The 22,231-nt window shown below is 36.1% G+C and overlaps 1 protein-coding gene and 1 long non-coding RNA gene across 4 annotated transcripts; one reads left to right on the top strand and one right to left on the bottom strand.

The window, feature by feature from the left end:
- The first annotated feature begins 1,718 nt into the window (after window positions 1-1,718).
- Window positions 1,719-11,014, top strand: RRF (ribosome recycling factor, chloroplast precursor). 3 transcript variants are annotated; one of them, XR_016080632.1, is made up of 12 exons: window positions 1,799-2,172; window positions 2,669-2,822; window positions 2,965-3,034; window positions 3,172-3,267; window positions 4,538-4,635; window positions 5,217-5,328; window positions 7,905-7,946; window positions 8,857-8,894; window positions 9,095-9,168; window positions 9,287-9,337; window positions 9,475-9,531; window positions 10,776-11,014. XR_016080632.1 is itself a non-coding variant. In XM_010257691.3 (11 exons), the coding sequence occupies exons 1-11, from the start codon at window positions 2,085-2,087 to the stop codon at window positions 10,791-10,793; spliced, it is 843 nt and encodes a 280-aa protein (XP_010255993.1). In that variant the 5' UTR covers window positions 1,719-2,084; the 3' UTR covers window positions 10,794-11,014. The 3 variants fall into 3 exon arrangements, 2 of the variants coding, with proteins under 2 accessions (XP_010255993.1, XP_088751352.1); XM_010257691.3 differs by lacking the exon at window positions 8,857-8,894 and having other exon boundaries at window positions 1,719-2,172; window positions 9,112-9,168; XM_088895226.1 differs by lacking the exons at window positions 9,287-9,337; window positions 9,475-9,531; window positions 10,776-11,014 and having other exon boundaries at window positions 9,095-9,169.
- A 5,954-nt stretch (window positions 11,015-16,968) lies between these two features.
- On the bottom strand, window positions 16,969-18,200 carry LOC104596503 (uncharacterized). The gene is made up of 2 exons (XR_735059.2): window positions 18,061-18,200; window positions 16,969-17,879 (listed from the first exon to the last, which is right to left on the bottom strand). It is a non-coding gene; the product is annotated as an uncharacterized LOC104596503 (long non-coding RNA).
- Between the last annotated feature and the right edge of the window lie 4,031 nt (window positions 18,201-22,231).

The following is a 22,231-nucleotide window of genomic DNA, read 5'->3' as shown; positions in this document are numbered from 1 at the left end:
GATGGGGAGAGCACTCCCTTCCCCGTAAGGACCCCAATCCCCGTTCCGTGGGATCCCCACTAATATATATGTATATATGTAATGCATACGTTATATATATATATATATATATATATATATATATACATCTATATATTAATATTTTTAAAAATATGGTTGAATATGTTTGAATCTTTTCTAATAGGATTGTAAATTTTAATTATTTTATTTTTATTTTTTTAAATAAAATAAAAAACAAAAATAAAATTATTAACATTATAAAAAATCACGGAGAATGGGGATCCCTGTGGGGATGAGGATGGGGATAACCTTGTCCCCGTTAGTGGGGACGGGACGGGGATGGGGAGAAGCTCCCCGTCCCTGCCCCGCCCCGTGCCATTCCTATCTAACACTGCAAATGGATTAATGGATATACCTAAATCCAAATCTGATGTATTAAAAGTTGGATTCAAATAGAATATTATCTGTTGGATTCGGATCAGATTTGCATTGTACTTGGACATCATTGGTGCAACTTGGGTCAGGTTGGGGTAAGCCTCATGTAGTTGAAACCCTAAGTCCCGCAACCCAACTTGCAGCCCTAATCTTAAATTATTAATAAATTAAATTAAACATAATCAAATTATCATTTCAATAAAATAAGCACCTAATTATATGTATGTATTCGTGTAGATATAATTCGATTTGGGATGGTATCCATAAACAATTTAATTATAAAGTTATAGAATTCAGATCAATATTGGGATGAGATTCCAATTTGAGATACAATTTGCAGGCTCTTGAATTTTGAATCTCAGTATACAGCATAGGGGTGCAACTAGGGCAGATTGGATCAAGATGAAGGTCAATTTAGACCCAATTCTAAATGTGCAACATTGGATTCAGGCAATCCAATTTGAGGTTAAGTCCAAATTTATCAATCCAAGCCCAACTCAAGTTTAATCTATCACAATTTGGGGTAATTTCTTAGGCTTAGGTTGCATTAGGTAGGGCTTAGTTGGGCTTGATTGGGTTAGTTGGATTTAAAAGAATTTATGAATATATTTTTATATAATCATCTTTATATATAAATAAAAATGATTGAAAAATATGGGCAAATTTTATTTTTTATTATGTATATATAATGAAAAAAGAATTTTTATATAAATAAATGGCACGCATATATGTATTTGTTTGAGTGGGCTCACACTGGATTGGGTCGGGTTCAGTCTCCTGAAGGTGCTAATCCAAAATCAACCCAAATTTAAGTCAAACCTAAGACTTCTGCCTAAGGCCAGCCCATACCTAAAAACTCAAGCCCACCTTGTGCAAAATTGGGCTGAATTTGGGATCTGCCAACTACAAAACGCTCTGCGATACCTCCTACAGTCGCACATGGGAACATCTCTGGTATTATGGCTTTGTTTGATAAATATTTCCTACGTAATATTTATTCGAATAAATGTATTTCTTTTATTTTTTAAATAAAAAATATCATTTTAATCATAAAAAATCATTATTACATAATCTCAGGCAATTTTATTTTTAGACTTTATTCACTGTATCATATCGTAATTTATAGCCTGCTTATTATAAAACGCTGGCGACGTTCGTGTGCACGTAATATCACAGCAGCACATTGGGAACATCTCGCATGATAATAAATGGTATAATAAGATAATGTTCACAATGTGCGGCTGTAGATTTGTAGTAAGCAGATCCGACTATAGACACATTCCAAATTTCTTGCCTGCAGCATCCGCCATCCAGCATGGAGATACGATCAAAACAAAAAAAAATGAACGACGGAGAGTGGAAGATGAGAACTGAAAAATATCCCTGTCGACAAGATAACCTTTTCTCTCCTCTTATCCAAATTTCTTGCCTCTGCGTGTTGACGTGTTGACAGGCTGAGACTGAGCTTACCCAGTTGCCTTCCAAGTTCCAACTCTCTACCCTCTAGTCTCTAGTGTCTGGCCTTCTATACTCTTGCATCGTTCATCTCCTTCTTCTTTCCCGACTTAACCAACAATTTTTTTTTTTTCACTGAAGAGTGCTCTTTTAGCGAAGTTCCATAGTTATCTCCTTCCGATTCTCCAGCTTTAATGGCGATGCCGTTCTCGTCCGCTGCTTCTGTACGGTCTCTCTATCAGACTAAATCACACACTACCAATGCATCCCTAACTCTTCAAGGTCAGTAGCTTTTTATAAACCTTTTTACGTTTTGAATTTTATTTATTTGTTTGGTTTGGGAGCAGGGGAGGAGGTTAGGGGTTTAGGGTTTTGTTTCAAGATTCCAGCTCTCAAGTAATTGATGGAGTTCTGTTACTCTTTCCGTAATCGTAGTTATGGACTGTTCGGCTCCTTATTGAGACACGGAGTAATTGAATTGCAATTTGTTACCGATTCGCTATTGACCCGCCAGTTTTGCTTATATGAACTTAAAATTGGTTTTGTGTTATGGGATTTGGGAGTTCTAACGCCGAACCAACTTGTCTGAGTTAATTGAGGTCTCCCTAATTCCGTTAAAATTCGAATGTAAACGTGGAACTTGGAGTATGGTTAGCCAATTCGGGCCATGCAAGTTCCAGATTACTCGGGCAGTCAGTATTGGAAAAACTTTGGCTGTTGCAAACCTGTTTTATGGCAATTTTCGATTGGATCCCTGTTTTATGGTGAATACTTTCAGGTTCTTACTGCAGAGAAACCAGTTGCAAGAAATGTCTTTCCACATGCACAAACGTGGCTTCATGGAGCTCAGCTGCAAATTACGTAAGCCTTCAAGTTGGCACCAGGAAATTTTCTGGCAAGCCCATTGTTGTAAAACTATCGGAACAGAAGAGGTAAGTCCATCTCCAGATCATTTTCTTTATTGTAGTTGTACTTGGGTCGTTATGCATGTAGATTTTTTTTGTTTGCCAACCCTTTTTTGTGATTCCTTCCTGATGTGTTCGGTACCGCATGTTGTTACAATTTCATATCCAGAGCAGGAGTTTTGAGGTGTGCCACCATTGAAGAAATTGAAGCTGAGAAATCTTTGATTGAGAAGGATGTTGTAAGTGTCCCTCATGGTTATAGTGCAGGCATGATATTGAAAAACATACTCTGTGTGGAGCATTGCCCCATACTTGTTATCGAATATTTGCAGTTATTATCACAAACATTGTACTCCATGATTTGATTGTTCTGCAGAAACAAAGGATGGAAAAGACTATTGAAACAGTTAGAGGAAATTTTAATGCAGTAAGGACTGGAAGAGCAAACCCAGCCATGCTTGATAGAGTTGAGGTATTAAGTTCGTTTAACGTCTTCATTGTTCCCTTTGTAATGAGTAATTTACTTGTTTTAATCAAATGATTAATTACATAATTAGGGAATGTATGATAACTAGTGGTTGTTTTCCAATTGATTCTAACTCAGACATACCCGAAGGCTGCAAAAAGTATGGAACATGAAAAAATATGAATTTGAACTCACAAAAATGCAATACTGGCATGTAAAATGATGTTGTTCGGGTCTATCTTGATCTAAAGTCCATTTGAATCTGCTTTTTATTAATACAAAGGACATGAAAATTGCAGTCTTCATAGTCAATTATGAAAAATGGAAACGAATCAGCCATAAAATTTGAAGAAGTAAATGCAAAAGCACAAGCCAAGGATGATAGTTTTATGTCTAGGTTGTTTGGGATATAAATCAACATTATGATGCTAAGTCCACCATGGTTTGCTCACTTGGTCTGCAAATTTCATGTTTCTCAGGTAATAAATAAATACTTTTTTTTGTGAATATACCAAACCTTTAGATAAGAATACCGAGCTGCTTTAGTTTGCTTTACACTGAACCTTGTTTTGGAAAAAAAAAATCTGTTTGATGAATAATTCCAACCCAAGCAAAAAAAAAAAGAAAAAGACTGCTAATATAATCAAACCTCATTTGGATTTCATAGTTTTGCCAATAAATCCTTCTATAAAAAGATAGTCAAGTGTTCTCTTTTACCTACTTGCTTGACCTAGAATCCAACTAGAAAAAGGGTTAAACATGGGTTGAGCTCAACCCAAACCCTAACCCAATTGGTTTTTTTATTAAGCAATTAAAGATCCACTGCTCTCTCTCTCTCTCTCTCTCTTACACATGCATGCGTATACGCACACGCTCTAAAAGAAGTGACATAATAGGAGGCTGATCCATCTTCTGTTAAGTGTTAGCAGAGGAGGTTGAAAGTTTGAATTATCAAGAATCTCTGATACGGGCCTAAACCATCCATATTCTGGCTGTGCATCACCTAGCTGGTTTCTGTGTTTCGATGAATTGGCATTGAATATGATGTTAAATAAGTTTGTCGTTGTACCTATGATGTTTAGACTTTAGAGTTTAAACAATTAAGTCTATATAGGACTTGAACATACAAGGTTATAACCTTTTTGCTAATAACACAATACGCTAACTAATTGAGCTAATAGCCTTTTGGATATATTGTATATTAACTTTTTCATCTTTTCAAAAGTGGTGCTTCATTTTGTTCAGGCCCTCATCTTGTGAGACATTAATATTTCAGGTTGAGTACTATGGAACTCCTGTCAGCTTGAAGAGCATTGCACAAATAAGTACTCCAGATGCAAGTTCTCTTCTGATTCAGCCATATGATAAATCGAGGTACAGTTTCATAAAATGATTTATATGAAGAAACTTTATAGTATTGGGAAATTAAGAGGTCCAACCTAACCATTTCTTTGTGGTTGATATGATTGCACATGCAAAGAGGTTAGGGACCTACCGTTCATTGAATTCAACCTTATTGATCCAGTGTTGGAAATGTCAACCCAATAGGTTAGCTACAGGTTGTGAAAACTTGATAAGGATATTTCCTTTGACTATACAAGTAGGAACATATTGGAAGAAGAACCTCCAATTAATCTTAATTGTTTAATGCATCAACTGCTACCAAATCTTCCATATGTGCCATGTATATTATTCTAATATTAGAGGCTGGTATTCCAAAAAAAAATATTAGAGGCTGGTATTGTATTAGTGATGCCCATGTATTTTTCTATATATTTCATTGTTATGTAATTTTCTCTATGTTTAGGCTTGTTAAATCCTGTCTTTGTTTCTTTTAAAGGTGAGTATCTCCAAAAAAGTAACCTTGTCTTTGTACCAATCAAAAAGTAGACTTTGTTTTTGTCTTTCTTTATGTTTATCCTTTATTCTTTTTCGTAATTGCAACTTTCTTGCAGCTTAAAAGTTATTGAGAAGGCCATTGTCAATTCCGATCTTGGTTTAACTCCAAACAATGATGGAGAAGTGATACGTCTTTCCGTTCCACAATTGACATCTGATAGGAGGAAGGTAATTTATTTTATCCCATGTTTCAATAGTATTTTATGCAATATACCAAATTTCCTTTATTGGCCTTTAAACCTTTTTTTGGTACATATAGGGAAGCACTACAAGAGAAAAAGAAAAGAAAGAAAAAAGCATCCTTCTTACTGTCTTCCACACAATCTGATGAGCCATCCTTGCAGCAATGAATTATGCCACGTTGATCGTAGTTCTTCCTATCAAGCTTGAAATCACATGAACAATCTTCCCCTGCGAAATACAAATTCCTTACTATGCACCCAATTGCACAGTCTCCATTTCCTTGCCTTGACTTGAGGCATCAAAGATTATCTTTAACCAGCCCTCTCTAGGTGGAGTCCATCCTGTCCATAATTTTTCTTTTGGTCTCTTTCCTCTTCTGTTTCCTCTTCTGTTTCCATAATTTTTTTCATTTCTTTGTTTTCAGATGCTCCAGAGCAGGAAACTGACTCTTTCCCATCCTGAGTTTATTACATTTTCCCTTGTGTCCTTGATTCCTCTTGTTAAACACTGTTCAAGATCTTCCTCATCCGTTCTGGAGCCCAAGTTCGGACCTTCTATACTCCCCCAAACTTGCTTTGCCAGCTGGCATCTCAGGAAAATATGATTTCCATCTTCTCTTTCTCCACAGTGGCCACAATCTGGATTGATTTGAAAGCCTCTGTTAGAGTTATATGTATGCCACTCAAAAAGAGATTATAACAAATAACTATAATATTCTTGTTCCCATGATTTTTAATTTCTTCCTTATGCTAAAGTGGGAATATTTTGGGATGTTTTGCTCTAAGATATGGAAAATCTAAAGAATTTGGGGAAAATATTGAAAACATGGAATTTGTTAATAAAACTTAATGTATTGTTAGAAGAAGGATACTTGTGCATTGAAAACTCAAATAACCATAGCAAATAACTGCATATACCAAACAAGAGAAGATTAAGAGATTTGAATAAGCATCTTTTGCTATCTCCCTTTTAGTCTTTTAGCTATCTTTCCTATATACATATTGTCATTAACTTACCATTTTGACTTCCATCTTTTTTGGTACTATATGTTTTGATTAGATCGAGTATCTTCCTTTTATTTTTTTTTATTGTAATCGAGAATCCTCTTTTATAGTTATGTTGTTTTTTCTTTCTTTTTTTTTTTTTTAATCACAATGACTTAGTAAATGAACCATATCATAGAATCACCATTTATTCTTTCAGGAAAAGATTTTCAAAAACTTTTGATGATTTTATTGAAATATTGGAAAGTTTCAATAACATTCCAAACTTTCAGATCTTAGATGTATGATTTATCAATAAAATTTATCACTGATATAAAGACAATTCTTCAGAGATAAGAGGGAAAAGAAAGATTCTTGGAATATTGTGTATTGCCTCTAGCTAAATGGAGAGATTTCAGGGATATTTCACCAAGTCTGACCAGTATTTTGAATCATGCTTGCACCATCATCCACATGTCCTAAAGCAACTAATTTAACACTGATCTTGATCTCACCCTTCTTACCCATTTGTTTCGTTTCTATCATGGCCCATTGCCTTAATGTACCTTCACCCTTGATAATGCCCTGAAATATGTTACATGCAGAATGGAAATCTTATTTATACCTTTTGTCCCTAAAACCCCTACACATCACACTTATTTTCTTTTGAGAAGAATGCTCACTTTGTTTTTCTATATTTTGCCCTATTATCTAGCATTATTTCACAATTTTCATATATTGCCTATTATTTCATTCATTTTAATTTTACATGCATCTTTTAATTTTCTATATAATAACTACAAAGATTGCTTTAATATGAAAAAGAAAGCATATTAAGATGCCTTTTTTTATTTTTTTTAAATCTGATACGTCACTCCAACTAAACTTGGAATAACAAAATTCTTTCATTGAATCACTGTATTGGAAGTTTCAAGGCCTAATAGGTTGTACCTTCCTTCTCACATTTGCAGTATGTGGTTCACTTGAGCATGGGAATAGAAAAAGAATAAATAGGTTATGTATTTGTAAAATAACTAGATTAATGTAGAGCTATATATATTAGCCAAAAAGTTACACTAAAAGGTAAAAGCAAGAGAAGAGATTTAGGCTGTGTTTGTTCCTATCTAAAATGGATGTATAATATTTTAAACTGAAATATTTTTTCTATTATTTGTGCGCTTTTTATGGCAGAAACTTTGTTTTCTACCTCTTCTGATTTATTTTGATGTAAATGGCAAGGAAAATGTATTTTTCATTGTAATCAGGGAAGACAAAAGCTCAAATATTTCAGAGCCTGAATCAATAAACTTATTATTATTCATCAAAAAAAATATTTCAGAGCCTGAAAAAAATTTCATCTACTTTATGTTGACACAATAGCTGGCTTGAGATTAAAGATTGACAATCTAAATGCTAAACCTTGATGAAATTTTGACACATTGGACCATAGTACCTCATTAAATGATCAAGAAAACAAATGTGGTACATAGTAAAAGGAGATGAAGAAGAAGCCAAGCTCCTTTGGATATGCTGGTAAATTTCTCATTGCTAATTCCTTTCTTCTCTTTCTGAACCCAGGAGTTATTGAAAATTGTGGCTAAACAAGCTGAGGAAGGGAAGGTATGCTTCATTCTGGATCTTAAACATACATGGATGGTGAAAATGTATATGTCTTGTTTCTTAATTTTGTTTTGGAATACTAGCACCAAGATGGAGAGAATTGGAAAAAAAGCATCTGCTTAACACACATTGTGCACCCAGATTTTTTTTTTTTTTTGATGGATTAGTGTACCTACTTTGGGGAACCTGATTGATCCTAAATTTCTGAATGCTATATCCAAAGAAAATTTTATACTTGGCTTAGAGCATCTAATAAACTGGTCAGGTTCTGGCTTAGGACTGGAGGTTTTCCATTGTTTGGTTTGAACTTCTGACATGTAATATGCACAAAATCTGAAGTCTCAAGCTGTTCTGAATGCTGGATTTGGCTGGTTAGGGGTAAGTTTTGAAAAGGCAAATGAAAAAGTTGATGATTCAAGAGATGATGAATGCATGATTAGATCCTAGGCCCAAGGTTTGACATCCTGCAGACTTTTCACTGCCAACTAAGAGTCTAAGCTCTGTTTCCTGTCCAACAGTATGTAATTACTCTAATTGGCAAAAGTAAGGTACCGCTTGATGGATAAAAGAATTCTGCATGATGTTTTCATTGTCATTGGTATTGAAGGCTCCTCTAGCTACATTAGTGCTGTAAATTGTGAAACCTCACATGGTCAATGAGCTTGCTAAATTGATAGAGAACATTAGTTATAGTTGCAAAGGGTTAGAGAACCATTGCAAGGAATTTCTATGAGCAACCTTTTTATATTTGAAATGGTGTAGCTTCCTTATTTATATTTGCTACCAATCAAGGGAAAAGGCTAATGTTTCTTATTAATCAGTACAAGGGCCAATTCACCTTTAAAAGCATATTACATTATGTAAGTCACTAAGTTGCGTATTTTCCTATTTGCATTTCACTACTTGTCAGGATGGAAAAGCTACTTATAAGCACAATTTCTCAGAAGAGTATCCAACTTGCATTAACAAATCATTTTAAATATTTCCCCTGAATTGTGATGTAGTGATGGTGAAACTATGAAAAGGAGGCTTGATATGGAGAGTAATGCCTAGGGAATCTGATTATTTTCTGTTATATAGTTATTCATTTGCTAAATGTTATTTTTCCTCATCAGAGATGTTTTTCTCAAACTTTTTTAAAACCTCAGAGATCTATCATTTATAGGTGGCATTAAGGAATATAAGAAGAGATGCCATAAAATCCTATGAGAAACTTGAGAAGGTTTGGTGTCTCTCATCTGTCAATAATTTTCTTTTCTTTTTCCATATTTCATAGGGTGTTATTTTGCTTTCTAATTGTTTATCAGATTCTGTCCTCCGATGTTTTCTCTGTTTTGCAGGAGAAAAAGCTTTCTGAAGACAATGTTAAAGATTTATCAAGTGATTTGCAGGTATTGAATAACTTGCTTGTTCTCTATCCTGCATGTCATTTTTCTGTGGTCATCTTAATCCATATCCTTTCTTTTTCTTCTACTTGTTTGTCAAAATAATTTCTTGAAAATGACCAAGTATTGCCCCTTCATTGCAGAAAGTCACAGATGAGTATATGAAGAAGATTGATTCTGTGTACAAACAAAAGGAGAAGGTATATTAGTACTTCAATTCTATAGATTGATAACACAGATGTGATATTTCTTACAGGATCTTTCTATCTATTTTTCTATATGAGCATACCTAAGGAGACTCGTGCACTGGGCTGCCCTTTTAGTATATACCTAAGGAGGTTGGGACTTGGGGCCAATTGCTCAATACTGGGCCCTAGCTACGAGGGCTCCTGCTTTAAAATCATTGTTGTTGTCGTTACTTATTTCAGACGGTAAAAATGAAAGTAAAGAAAATGAAGGCCTAAATAAAATTCCGTTAGGTAAGATGGTTACAGTCAATCAATTCGCCTTGTTTTTAGTTATCTCTTAGCTGAGATGCACTGGATGGTTAGCCTTGAACCCTCCACATGTGTGCCACATTTTGCACTAGAGGAATTTGAGGATGACTTCCCATGCATCACCTTGTTCTTTTCTGTGACTATTTTAACAACCAAAGCTCAGTGATCAGCTGAGGTGATGTTTTCATGATGTATGATTGTTTATTGTTTTAATTGCTTCAAGATCAATGTTTTTTGCAATTTTTCTTGAAAGTTTCTGAGGTTGAATGGAAGAAGCTTCTTTTGACTTTCTTGGGCATAACTTGTATTTGCACAGTTTGTGAAACCAATAGGTCCGCTTCTCAATTTATAGTTATGATCAATGAGCAGTGCACTCCTTGTAAATGTGATGTAGAAGGATTTGGACCCCAAACTTTCTTAATGCTGTCAATGTGCTTTTTATTCAGAAATATGATGTAATAAAATGTCTCATTACTGTTGTTATAGTCTTCTTTTAGACTCGGAAATAGCCCACAAAATGGTCTGCACCCTCTAGATTTTTTTTTTCTTGTGCCTAGAAATAATAGGTTGCACTGATTGGGTGGTGGGTTCTTCTTGATGGCCTTTGAGGTGATGTTTAGATACTTTTGTAAAAAGACCTAACGTATACAACGTTTTAACTTTTTTGCTCCTTTGGTGTGACATAAAAGGCCCAAAATATATGAGCATGTATTAGAAGCACTAGCAACCATTAAGAATGAGAATGGTGTGTGTGTGTGTGGATAAGGCCTAGGGAAGAAATCAAAGTCCTGATTACTGCTTGATGCACGTCCTGATTTCAATTTTTGAATTGTAGATCTGTAGTTACATATCAAATCATGCTCTTCATAGTTCAAGTGCTCGATAAGTGCAGTATATTCAATTTTCTTAATGTTTTACATTTATCTATGGATATGGTTGGTTTTCAGGAGTTGCTGACCGTCTGAAATCTTCATGGGCATAAGTGTAAATCCCTGGAATCACCCTTTTGAGCTTTGACTTTTGAGTCTTTTGACTATCATTTAGCATCAGTCCATTCTTTTCTCATTGCTTTTATTGGATGGATGCACTTTAAACTCATCAAATTTTGTAAGAAAGCAAAGGTGGTTCATTGTCAGTTGTATTAAAACAAAGTAGAAATTTTTGATGAAGAGTAGAATATTTTCTCCTTCCGCTTGCACTTGGAATGGTTGACCTATCTGTTCATTTTCCACAGTGACGTTGTATCTAGAGAATAAAATATCATATGCTGAACCTCTGAAGTCTAAAGGCATGATTTTGCTGCAATAGTTTTCCATACAAGAGCTACAGTCTTAACTTTGGAGTTCTTAGTCACTGTTATGAAAGTTCCCATTGTTCCACTCAAGGACAAACCTCATTCTATCTACTTGGAAAAGGACATCTAATGTTCATTAAAGTCTGAAGGATTGCCTATCATCGCTCTGTGGAGAACTACTGTGCGTCTGCAATGAATTATGAATCTTCTAGGTAGGCAAATGGGTGGGTCCCTGCACTTCTGATTAGGGTCATTGGATGGTTTTGATAAAGCTGACCATTGCCTTTAGTGATACATCTGTATCGAACTTGTAGTTATTGCTGAATGCGCTTGTCTGAAAACCTGTCACAAACACACCCACAAGCTTCAAAAGGGGAAAAAGCAGTTGGTGCCCAGTTTACCTTACATGGGTCGTTTTATAGCAGCCCAAAATCATTAGTCGCAGGGGGTTAGATCCCAATCGAATGGTTTGTTTTCTTCTCGTTTTTCACCCATCCAAAATAAACCCTGTACCACTAATACACTATACCTGTGAGGCAACACAGAAACCTCTTTATTCAAAAACCAAAACTAGTGTGAAGGAAGAATGCTTTAATGAAATGAAACTGTTAAAAATATGTCTACTCCGTAAATGGTCGGTTCAGACATAATTTGGTGAACATGGGCTTCGGTGGTATGTTGTGCAATAACCATCCAGGTCGATAGGGTCCACTTGTAAAAAAGGGGGAACCATTAAATAATGTTCATCATGGGTTAACAACTTCTTATCATCATATCACGTGTACAAGTAGATATCCCCAAGCTGGGCTTGGCCTGTTGGGCTGTGGTTGGCCCAGCCTGAAGGCGGGCTGAGCCTTGTTGTATTGACACCTTGTGGTATGGTACCAATCATTTAATCAGGTGGGGCGGGAACCATTAAATGGGGGACCAATCTCTAAAAGTTTATGTCCTCTATAGAGCCCAGAGGGTTTCCAGTGATCCAAGTAGATATGGATTATGGACCACCACTCCTTCCCTTTGGGTCCTTTCTCTTAGGCTTGCACAAGTAAGAACCCCACAAAACCATGAACTATCCCCCTCCCGGAGAATTGGGAGAAGGGGGGGGGGGGGGTTAGCACATATTGATTACGTCCGCATACATCAAAGATATATCATCCATTGGCCTGTATAAATTATCTTTACCAATATAATCATGGTTCAAGGTAGAATGGGCTGGGTAGCCGGACGGGCCAGCCCGGCCTGGGCCCAAGCTTGGCCCAACACTATTACATATAATAAAAAAGTATTTATGTTATATATAATATATATTTGTTTCTTAAATTATTAATAAATATTAATTTATTATTAGGAAATACAAAATATTTTATTAATTTATTAAATTATTACTAAATTAATATAATATTAGTTTATAAAAGTACACTAAAAAATAAGACATTTTGTGTACAGATTGGGCTTTGGGCTTTATATAAGGGCTGGGCTCATGCTCAAGATCTAGGCCCGATGGTTGGGCTGGACTCGGGCTCAGGTCTGCATATTTTCTGTTGATAAAGAGGTGAAGCCTGGCCCGGCCCATGAACAGGTCTAGTTCAAAGTATCCATTTTCATAAAATGCAAAAATGGGTAAAATATAGTGAACTACACTTCAAAGGTAGTGACACTTGGGTACTTGACTCCCGGGAAAGAGTTACCCTGTACTTTTATATTCCAAACTCTATTTTCATGAAACCATTTTGCCCTTTTCTTTTATTGCATCTTTAAAAGCTAAGTTTGAACCCTACCTCTTTCAACTCTCATTCCTCTCTCTGTTACAAAAAGAAAAAAAAAAAAAAAAAGATAGAAAAAGTTCAAAGCATAGGGTTCTAAAAGGGCAAAATGATCTCATAAAAGTTCAAAACTGCTGAAATATTAACTGTGGGTTTAGAGTGTTGGAATCTAAAAGTAAAGGTAATTCTCTATCACAAATGAAAGCTTTGGGATTTAAGTGTCACTACCCCCAAAGTACAACATGACAAGTCTTTGTATTTTACCCACCTTTAAAGGCCGATATATAGGGGTGTCAATGTATTCAAAAATTCGATTTCAAATTCAAGATTCAACATAATCAAAATCGAATTCAGATATGACCTGATTCAATTCGATAAATATTCAAATTCGATCAATTATTTAATTCTTATATAATATATATATATATAATGTTTAAATGCTTTATATAATATATATAATTAAATTATATAAATAATTTATATATTTATATAAATAAAATATTTATTTTATATATTTATTAATTTCCTAAAAATAATTAATTGGTCGAATTTGTATCCAAATATTTAATCAAATTCGAATTTGAATATTAATTCCCAATATCCATTAGATATCAAATCGAATTCAGATATTGAATTTTCTGATCATATTCGAATTCAGATATTACCTGGATTGATTCAAATTTGATCCATTTACGCCCCTACTGATATAGTATTTTTCTATTAGTATCATTTCAGTCTAATGTTTCAAGGTCAAGCATGTTAGAAGGGGTTTTATGCATGGTTTTTTGAACCGTTGTTGACCCGGATGGTCAGACCATTCAGCCTGAAAACCATCCAACTGCTTCTATTTCACCCTTAATCCGTATCTTGACAAAAAACCATTGACTTGGTCAATAGCCTATTGACCCGGGATGTCGAACCATTGACCCATTCAACTCAGACAACAGTTTTGGCCCTTTTTTATTTTTAAATTAAAATGAGCCATCCATTCAAAATGGATAATAAAACCGCTGACCCAGAAATCGGTGGCCAAAGCAGTTCCGATTCCGAGTCAATTTTTAAAATATTGATTTTATGTTTAAACATAGAAACACCATCTAACTCCCTATAAACAGCATTTCGACGGATTTAAAAATTGATACAGATAACACAATAAGCGCCGATACATTATAATATTTCGAACCTTGTATATAACACCGAGGATTGCCATTGGCTTCACCTCCAGACCACCATGCAAATGAAATTTGTATATTTATTTTTTTCTCTCCACAGTCCACCCTATTCATCTCTGTTCTCTTTTACGTGCCGCTCATCTAATATAACATAAAAGATATGTTAATGATCTTATTTTTATAAACTATTTTTCAAAGTATCGATAGATCCATAAACTATTGAAAGTGAAATCCTGTACTTGTTAAAGTATAGAAAACTGCTTTAGTAAAGGATAGGGCCAGACCGCTCATCCAATTTTTAAAAGGTGTTTTGTATGTATTATGCGATCAAAGAATAAACCTAAAAGGGTTTTGGCTTATTAAACGTGTACTGATTAGAAAACCATTTTTCCAAACTCACTAAACCCTAACACGTCGTACTTGGACTTGATTATAAAACAAAATACTTTTTTTAAATCCCCCCCCCCCCCCAATATTTGATTGAACAGAGGAGAGTTGGTTCTAGCAGCAGCCATTGGATCAGAATCTTTTATCTCTTTCTCTTTGTAGTTGAGATGAATAAAGTGTTTTTTCTGCATTTCTTATCTCTGCCCAAAGCAAAAGATTCTGATCCAATGCTTCTAGTAAAAAGAGTTGGTCTAGGTGCTAGGCTGCTAGCTAGTTCGAATATTGCACAGACCATGAGGTTCCATTATTTTTCAAAATATCAGGCCTGGGGGCCCACGGCCCACCTTCGAAATATTTTTAATGAAATTTCCTGTTTATAAGTCAACATGGTTGTAAGATCACAACCATTAGATTGAGACATTTCGATATTCAATGCGACAAATGAATGGTTAGGATGATGAAATATCATCTACTTTTGATTCATGATTCTCCCGAATAGGGCAACCTGCCCCCTTTTGGATTTATTTAGAAAAATTGAAACTTTTGACTTAGCCTTGAAGTTGAAGCACATATTAATAATCTATCAACCAACCATACCACTTACTTTACCTCCTCCTCATAAACCTAACTATAGTGTCTCCTTCATCCAAGCTGACATGGCATCATCCATTGTGCCACTTGTCACCATCCTTCCCCACATGTCAATGTCCTAAAATATTCGCACTGCTGATGCACGTGGTTAAATGGGCCAATCAAGTAAAGAGGATTCCACAAGGGGGCCATGGTAGGGCAAAGTCCGTTCCAACACCTTTTACAGTCTTACGTTGGAAATATTTTCATACTTATCTAATTTATTTCATGGCAAGGTTGGAAGGTTCTGATCCTAAAATAGTGTCCTAAGATTTCGATAGGACCTTACGCCGACGGTAGGGCCGGTAGGTATTCCGGATCCTGGTTAAATGACGTTTTTTACGAGTTCAACGGGTTAATAATCCGATTAATCAATGAAACCGTGATCTATTCAGTTGTTGATCCAGATGGTCTGGCCGTTTGGCATGGGAACCGTTTAGGTAATTGATTCGGTTTTACTTTTAATCTGCTCTTTGGTCAAAATCGTTGATTTGGTTAGTGACTTACTGATCTGGGCGGTTGTTTAATTCGAACAATGATTTTGAATGTTTTTTTATTTTAATTATTTTTATTTTTTTAAATTGGAATGGGCCATTTGTTTGAACCAAATGGTCATATCCCACAAACCGGTGGTCAAAGCAGTTTGAGTTTTGGGTCAATTTTTAAAATATTTGATCTACTAAGCATTTCGATTTTTAGTCCAATCCGAATCATTAATATTTAAAAAAAAAAAAAGATTTAAGGGAGAATGACCGATCAGCCCAGGGTCAGAATTTGTAGGCTAGTTCGGAATTGATGTCAATTCACGGGCGGGCATTGGTGCATAGAGTGTAGGTTGTGGTCCTTTTGAATGTTTATAGTTCTACAGTGTAAATTAGAAATCTGTATTGGGCAAATCCGTACTTCTCTGAAGATTTAATTTTCTATTGATGGGTTATTTTTCCAACGGTAAGTATAACTACTTAACTAGGGTGTCAATTGGACCGGATTTAGTCCAATCCAATATGAATCTATCATAGATGGATCGGGTACAATTCAATCCAATGAATACTTTGGACCAATTTAGAATGGTCCAATTCAATGTTTGGACTGTTCAATATGTTCAAGTTGGTTTTAATTTGGGTTGGTTTCAAATCAAGCCTAATTCATTAATACCTATATTCTTATCTTCTATCAATGGATCGGATATTGGTTCAATCCGACCCAATCTAATATAAATCTATTACAGATAGACAAGGTCCAGTTCAATTCATTAAATACTTGGGACCATTAAGTCTAGAGTCTAGATTGGTCAAATTCAATATATATTATTGATCTATCCAATCTGTCCAAATTGAGGACCATTAAGTCTAGAGTCTAGACTGGTCCAATTCAATATATCTTATTGATCTATCTAATCTGTACAAATTGATTTTAATTTTGATTTTCAGGGGGTTCAACCCAAAACTGGTCCATTGATAGTTTGATACCCCTAAATTATTATCCTTTCTCTCAAGGATAAGTGCAAGGAGACAGGAGAATGGGAACAAACAGTCTTCCAACCCATGAACCAACTCTGTGCCGGGAGTATGTCACATACACCTGTACCATGTTGTAGATTTTAACGGTTGGGATCACCCGGCCCTGTCTTTTGTCCTCACCTACATCTTCTTCAACGATTCTCATTGAATACTTGGATGTTGGATCCATCAGTCTTCAATTCTTTGATTACACGACATTGCGTATGGCACACCACCACGTACAGGCACAGCAACTATCGCTCCCCTTTCTATTTGAATCTTTCAGTCCCAACCAAAGCACATTTCCCTTTCTGGTTTCTTATTCCCCCCCACCCTTATCTCCTTCAATAATCTCTTCTTATAGTGAAATGCCACGTGGCAAATACAGTGACTGGTATTTAAGCTGATGTGGAATTACTACATTCAACTATCGATCATTGGACATGTTATATATGGTGGGGGCCAACCGGCCAAGTCCAACCACAGAAGTAAAAAAAGAAATAAGGGTGGTATCTGAGTATCTCCTATTCCTATCTGGACGATCCCGTATAGGAAACGCCTCTTTCTCTGTGTCTGGAATCTGGACCTCTCAGGAGTGAGCAGAATGAATGACCCTACCAGGGTACTAGCCCTTAGAAAAGCTCAAATGCAGAGATGCCACACGTTCGGCAAGCAACAACTGCTCTAGTACTACAGAACAGGCGCATATCTTATCGGTGGTTGTGGTCCAGAAAAGACAAAAGGCACGTCATTTTCCCTTTTTAGGTGGAGCCCCAACAGCATTGAGGTTGGCCGAGGCAGATGCAGATCTAGAGAGGACTGAGGATCTCTCCTCTTTCTTCAGCTTCACATTCAGACATAGAAAGGAACAAAAGCAAAATATGTCCAGACTCCACCAGTCATACTTACGCTTCTCTTCAATCTTTTCCTCTCTATTCTATGCTTCAATTATGCGTTCGTGTCTTTTGCGCCATCTACAGCAATTCTTCTGTAAATTAGTCCAATCGATTGAGGATTATAGCCTTTAACCATTAGATTAGATCTAGGACTTCAACTCAAATCATTGTACGGTTTGTGATACACCCTGCTCTCGCGGATTCCTAATCCTCTGCTCTACTGTTCACAGGACAAAATTACAGTACTGAGGTCAATCGATTCTCCTCATTTCACCTGGTCTCCACCTCCACCGCCGGCAGAATCAACCAACGGCGACCAATTTTGACTTTTTGCGTTGCAAACTGGCCTCCACGACCAAAACCATCTGCTCGCATCTTTGTGTTTGTCTTCAGCCAAAATTGAAAGCTAACTGCAGATTTGTGAATCAGAAGAAAATCACCATATGTTTCCAAGAAATGATGTTAGCAGTTGCGGAATCTATTTAAAACGAATTCTCCAAAGAACCCAGATCAAAAAATAAAATGGAATACTGAGTGAATTATAAGCTCTATAAAGTTATAAACCAATAGATGCAGAGATTTATGAACGACCTGAAGCATAAAAGGGCAAAGTGAGCAGAATCATCGGAAGCTTTATTGAAGGAGGGATCATGGATGGCGTCCAAATTCCAATAACAAATAACTGCATCACGGGTTAGTAGACACCCTTTAATCTCCGCCTTTTCAATCCAGTAAAGCACAAGAAGTCTTAAATGTTGACCTCTGCAACATAATAAAAGCCATTCCGCTCTAAAAGAGATGGGATAAATTTCAATTTTCTGCTCACTTCGTGTGTTTTTGAAACATGGACATTGGACACCAACATGCATAAGAAGTTTGGATGCTTTTTTCGTTGCCACCCACGGTGTTCGCTTTTTGACACTGTTAATTTCTCTACTTTGGGTTGTTCAGGTGAAGAGGCAGAGTGCAAGAGAAAGATTGTACAGTGGCCGTGTTTCAATCAGATATTCCGGTGGTGTCTTGGGATTGAGAGAAGTCGGTGACTCTGAATTCTGAAATAGATAGATAGATATAGAGAGAGAGAGAGAGAGAGAGGGAGAGAGCCCGGCCAACAGGTCTGCCATTCCAGCCCGTGAAGGTCAGGTGGCGACGCTCTCTCTCTCTATGAGACACAAGCATACAGGCACACAGGCACACGCACATCTTGCTCTGTTTAGGCAGACACTTAGTAGCCAGAAGCAGTAGGCAGTGGGTTGAGGGGAGTAGTACATTTGGCATTTTCCTAATGGGTGGCATTCAGCATTCTCACAGTTGAACCGGGTTGACTAAGAACCCGAAGAGCTAATGTGTTTCCTAGAGTCGATTATTCTTGTATTGATTTGAGTTTGACAGATTGTGGTACTGGGAATACAACAAAACCTCAGGGACCCACTTTGTGAAGGAAGTTGCTTATACGCGTGTAACACTGCTTAAATCCATGGAACCTGACTCTGAATCTCAGGCTTATTCTTATTGAATTTCATACCTCCTCCTAACTTCTACTCCTACCTACAACTACAACAGCAGACAATGTGGTGGAGAGTGAGTGAAAGAGACCCATAAAAATAAATCACATTTATGTATGGACTAGAATTAAAACTTGGGGCCCCAAATAGCCCTACAAATTTCCCTTTCTAATCCTGTATGGATATTGGATAGGCGAATAAGAATTTCAGTCCAAAAATAAAAAATCTTCTCTCGATAGATGTGAGCTGTGAGATTTGAATAAGTGGCCAACACAAAAGCCCCCCACTTTGTTTGGTAAATGGTTCAGAATGGCAATATTGTATCCCGGCCCGATCTAAGTCGGGTTGCACAAGATATCAGGCTCATGGGTTCGGATTTTCTCAAAAAAGCCTGGCCTAGCCTGAATCCGACTTGATAATATATATAAAAAATACATTTTTTCTTTATTATTTTTATCTTTTTTCAAGTAACAGTGAGATTTTTTTATTATTTTTAAGGTTTTGAGGTCTTTTAATATAAATAAAATAGTTTTTTATTGAATAAAAAAAGAAAAAAAAAATCTTTTTTCAATTTTCTAATCGGGCTCGGGCTCGGGCCTGAATATATTTTATTAATACAGAGACAAAGTCTAGCCCGAGCCTGGCCCAGCTTAGCCCAGCCCAGCCCAGCCCATGAACAAGTCTAACTGCAACACCAACACCATGGATGCATAAAAGGAGTTTTTTTTCATTGAGTGCCATAAAAAATAATGCTTTAAAGTCTGGATGGTTGAACCACTTTTCTTTCTGGGTGACGGTTTACTGGTTCAACCATCCAGGTTGAACAGGACAGTCCATTTTATCAATAAATCAAATTTGGGCTATTGTAGTGGAATAATAGGTTGACCTTGGATCCTAGAAGTAGCGGTGACAGCCAATAAACCTACTGTTAATTAGGGTTTTGTCTAAATGGCTAAAATCTAAATTGTAATAGGGGTGAGATTTGGGAAATAATAAAGTACATAAAGCCTAGTTGGTGGTATAGAATTAAGTGGTTATGGTTTGACCTATATCACCCACTAAAGGGGTTAATTGATTCAACTGTTTGACCACCTGGATTGATGGGTTTTAAATTTTGACTAGTGGGGTTTTGAGATCGGTTGAAGTATTTCTATTCTTGTGTCCGATATGGGTGATTTGCTGATTCTTTAGTGATTCACGTATCAAATTTATTTTTTAAGTCAAATAAACTGTCAATTCGAACCTAATGGTTGAATCATTTAACCCAGAATTCGGTCTCAGAACGGTTTCCTGTCCAGTCCAGTCCAGTTTAAAAAACCTTGCAATGTATATTCTATTTCTGAACCTTGTTTGACATTAAGCGAATTGAGTGTTAGAACAGCTATGAATGATGATAGGTCAAATGGTTTGGCCGCCTTGAAGCCAAGGAAAAAATAGTTTGACCGCCTGGAAAGGGTGGTAAAAGCTAATAATTAGGGGGTGTTTAGTACAAACTTCGTCAATTGCTTGGTGTCAGTCCATGTCACGCTATATATAGGCCAATTTGAACAACACACACTATATATAGCGTGGATTGAATTAGGTAATATTGAAATTTTTTGTCTATAGTTAAATTTCATAGCATAATATATTGAATAAGTCATTAAGATATTTTATTAAAATTTTTTTTGGCAATATATTCAAACCAAGGTTCAAAGTATCAATATACTATGCCCTGTATTGGATATACCGTATTATATTTTTGGGGGTCCGATACACTTGTTTGCAGGTATTTTGGAATCTTACTCTTTTTTAATAAAAAATATGCTTGAACCTTGATCCACTTGTTTAAGTACCAATATACCTCTACTGATACACAAAGGCGATACTTTGAACCTTGATTCAAACCAATGTCTTACAAACCAATTCGAACGCAACTGCTTTTGCTCCCACCATTTTTCGGATCAACAGTTCAATCGTTGGATCCAAATGAATCACTCAGCCAATAACATTTAAAAAAATTAAAATGTAAAAAATTCAACAAAAAACCATTGTTTGCGTTGAATGAATTAACAATTCAATCATCTAGCCGTTATTTTTGACAAAATAATGGTTCAGGGAACAATCTGACTATGCAGGTCAATGATGATTTGAAAATCTTGATCCACAAAATATCCACTTTACAATACAAAACAACTATAGAGGGTCTCGTGGTTCAAACAATGCGATTTGGCAATTTCAACCACACACAACAATAGAGACGAATTCAGATTTCATCCTTTCAAAGTAAACCTTTCCCTCAGCCATTTTACAGTATTGGGAATTACATCAGTATTTATATGTTTTTATTTACAATGCAAGCTGCAAAAGGCTGTAAAGACCGTATGAAAACGGTTTTCTGAGAATTCAAACACACCACATGAGACGAAAGACCACAGTACCGAGAACATCCTAAAACTGACCTGGATGACACTTAACAGCGTGGGCTGCGATGTTGGACTGATTGGGTTTCAACCAGATCTTCAATAACCCCGTGAAATGATCAGCACCATAAAAAGGTTACCAATTGGACTGATTGGGTTGAAAACACTATTTATGTGGGCTGCGATGTTGAGATATTCCACATGTGTGGCTGTGAGTAGAAAATCCAGACTCTCTTAATACTTTTTTATTTCTCAAATTTATGTGATAGGTGAGGTGATGGAGCCGAGGGGGTCGTTGTGTTGAGAGCCAACTCTCGCAATCTCCAGGTATCTACACCATGATCCATCAATCTTTCTCTTTTTCTACTTTGTCACAAAAAAGGGGGAATCCATCCATTGTCCATTGTCTGATTTAAAGTAGTGGTCGTTTGGTCATGTCCCGGTATTTTTCTCCCACTCAAATGAGCATTCTGTTGTGATAAAAGACAACAAGTATTTATATAATTAGAATATGAAAATGCCCTTGTCTAATGATTTTAATTAAGGGATAGTGATGGCCTCCATATTTGTTTCCTTCAGCTTGAAACTATTGCAACTGTTTGCCAATAATTTTAGTCCCTGTGAACAAAGATAGAGACATTGAGATTAAAATACTAAATTATATAATTCCACCTACACCATAATCTTAATTTTTTTATTGGTAGTTAATAATAGTCATAATTAATGGCTTTATTTTTATTAAACATGTTCCTATAGGACCCACCATCCACATGGCATTGGACTGGATTTTTGTATTTGAGTTGGAAAATCAAATTTAACTACGGTAACAGCAGCATATAGAAATAAGTATTAAGG

This window comes from Nelumbo nucifera, chromosome 1 (assembly GCF_055504915.1).
Source record: "Nelumbo nucifera cultivar China Antique chromosome 1, China Antique-T2T, whole genome shotgun sequence".
Taxonomy (NCBI): domain Eukaryota; kingdom Viridiplantae; phylum Streptophyta; class Magnoliopsida; order Proteales; family Nelumbonaceae; genus Nelumbo; species Nelumbo nucifera.
Note: the sequence above shows the minus strand (reverse complement) of the source record. Positions and strands in the feature narration are given on the sequence as shown.

Bases quoted from the DNA above. Each gene is read 5' to 3' on its own strand.
- RRF (XM_010257691.3), top strand. From the start codon at position 2,085: ATGGCGATGCCGTTCTCGTCCGCTGCTTCTGTACGGTCTCTCTATCAG. The intron at 3,268-4,537 runs GTATTAAGTTCG...TTAATATTTCAG, and splicing joins CCATGCTTGATAGAGTTGAG to GTTGAGTACTATGGAACTCC. The intron at 7,947-9,111 runs GTATGCTTCATT...TATCATTTATAG, and splicing joins AACAAGCTGAGGAAGGGAAG to GTGGCATTAAGGAATATAAG.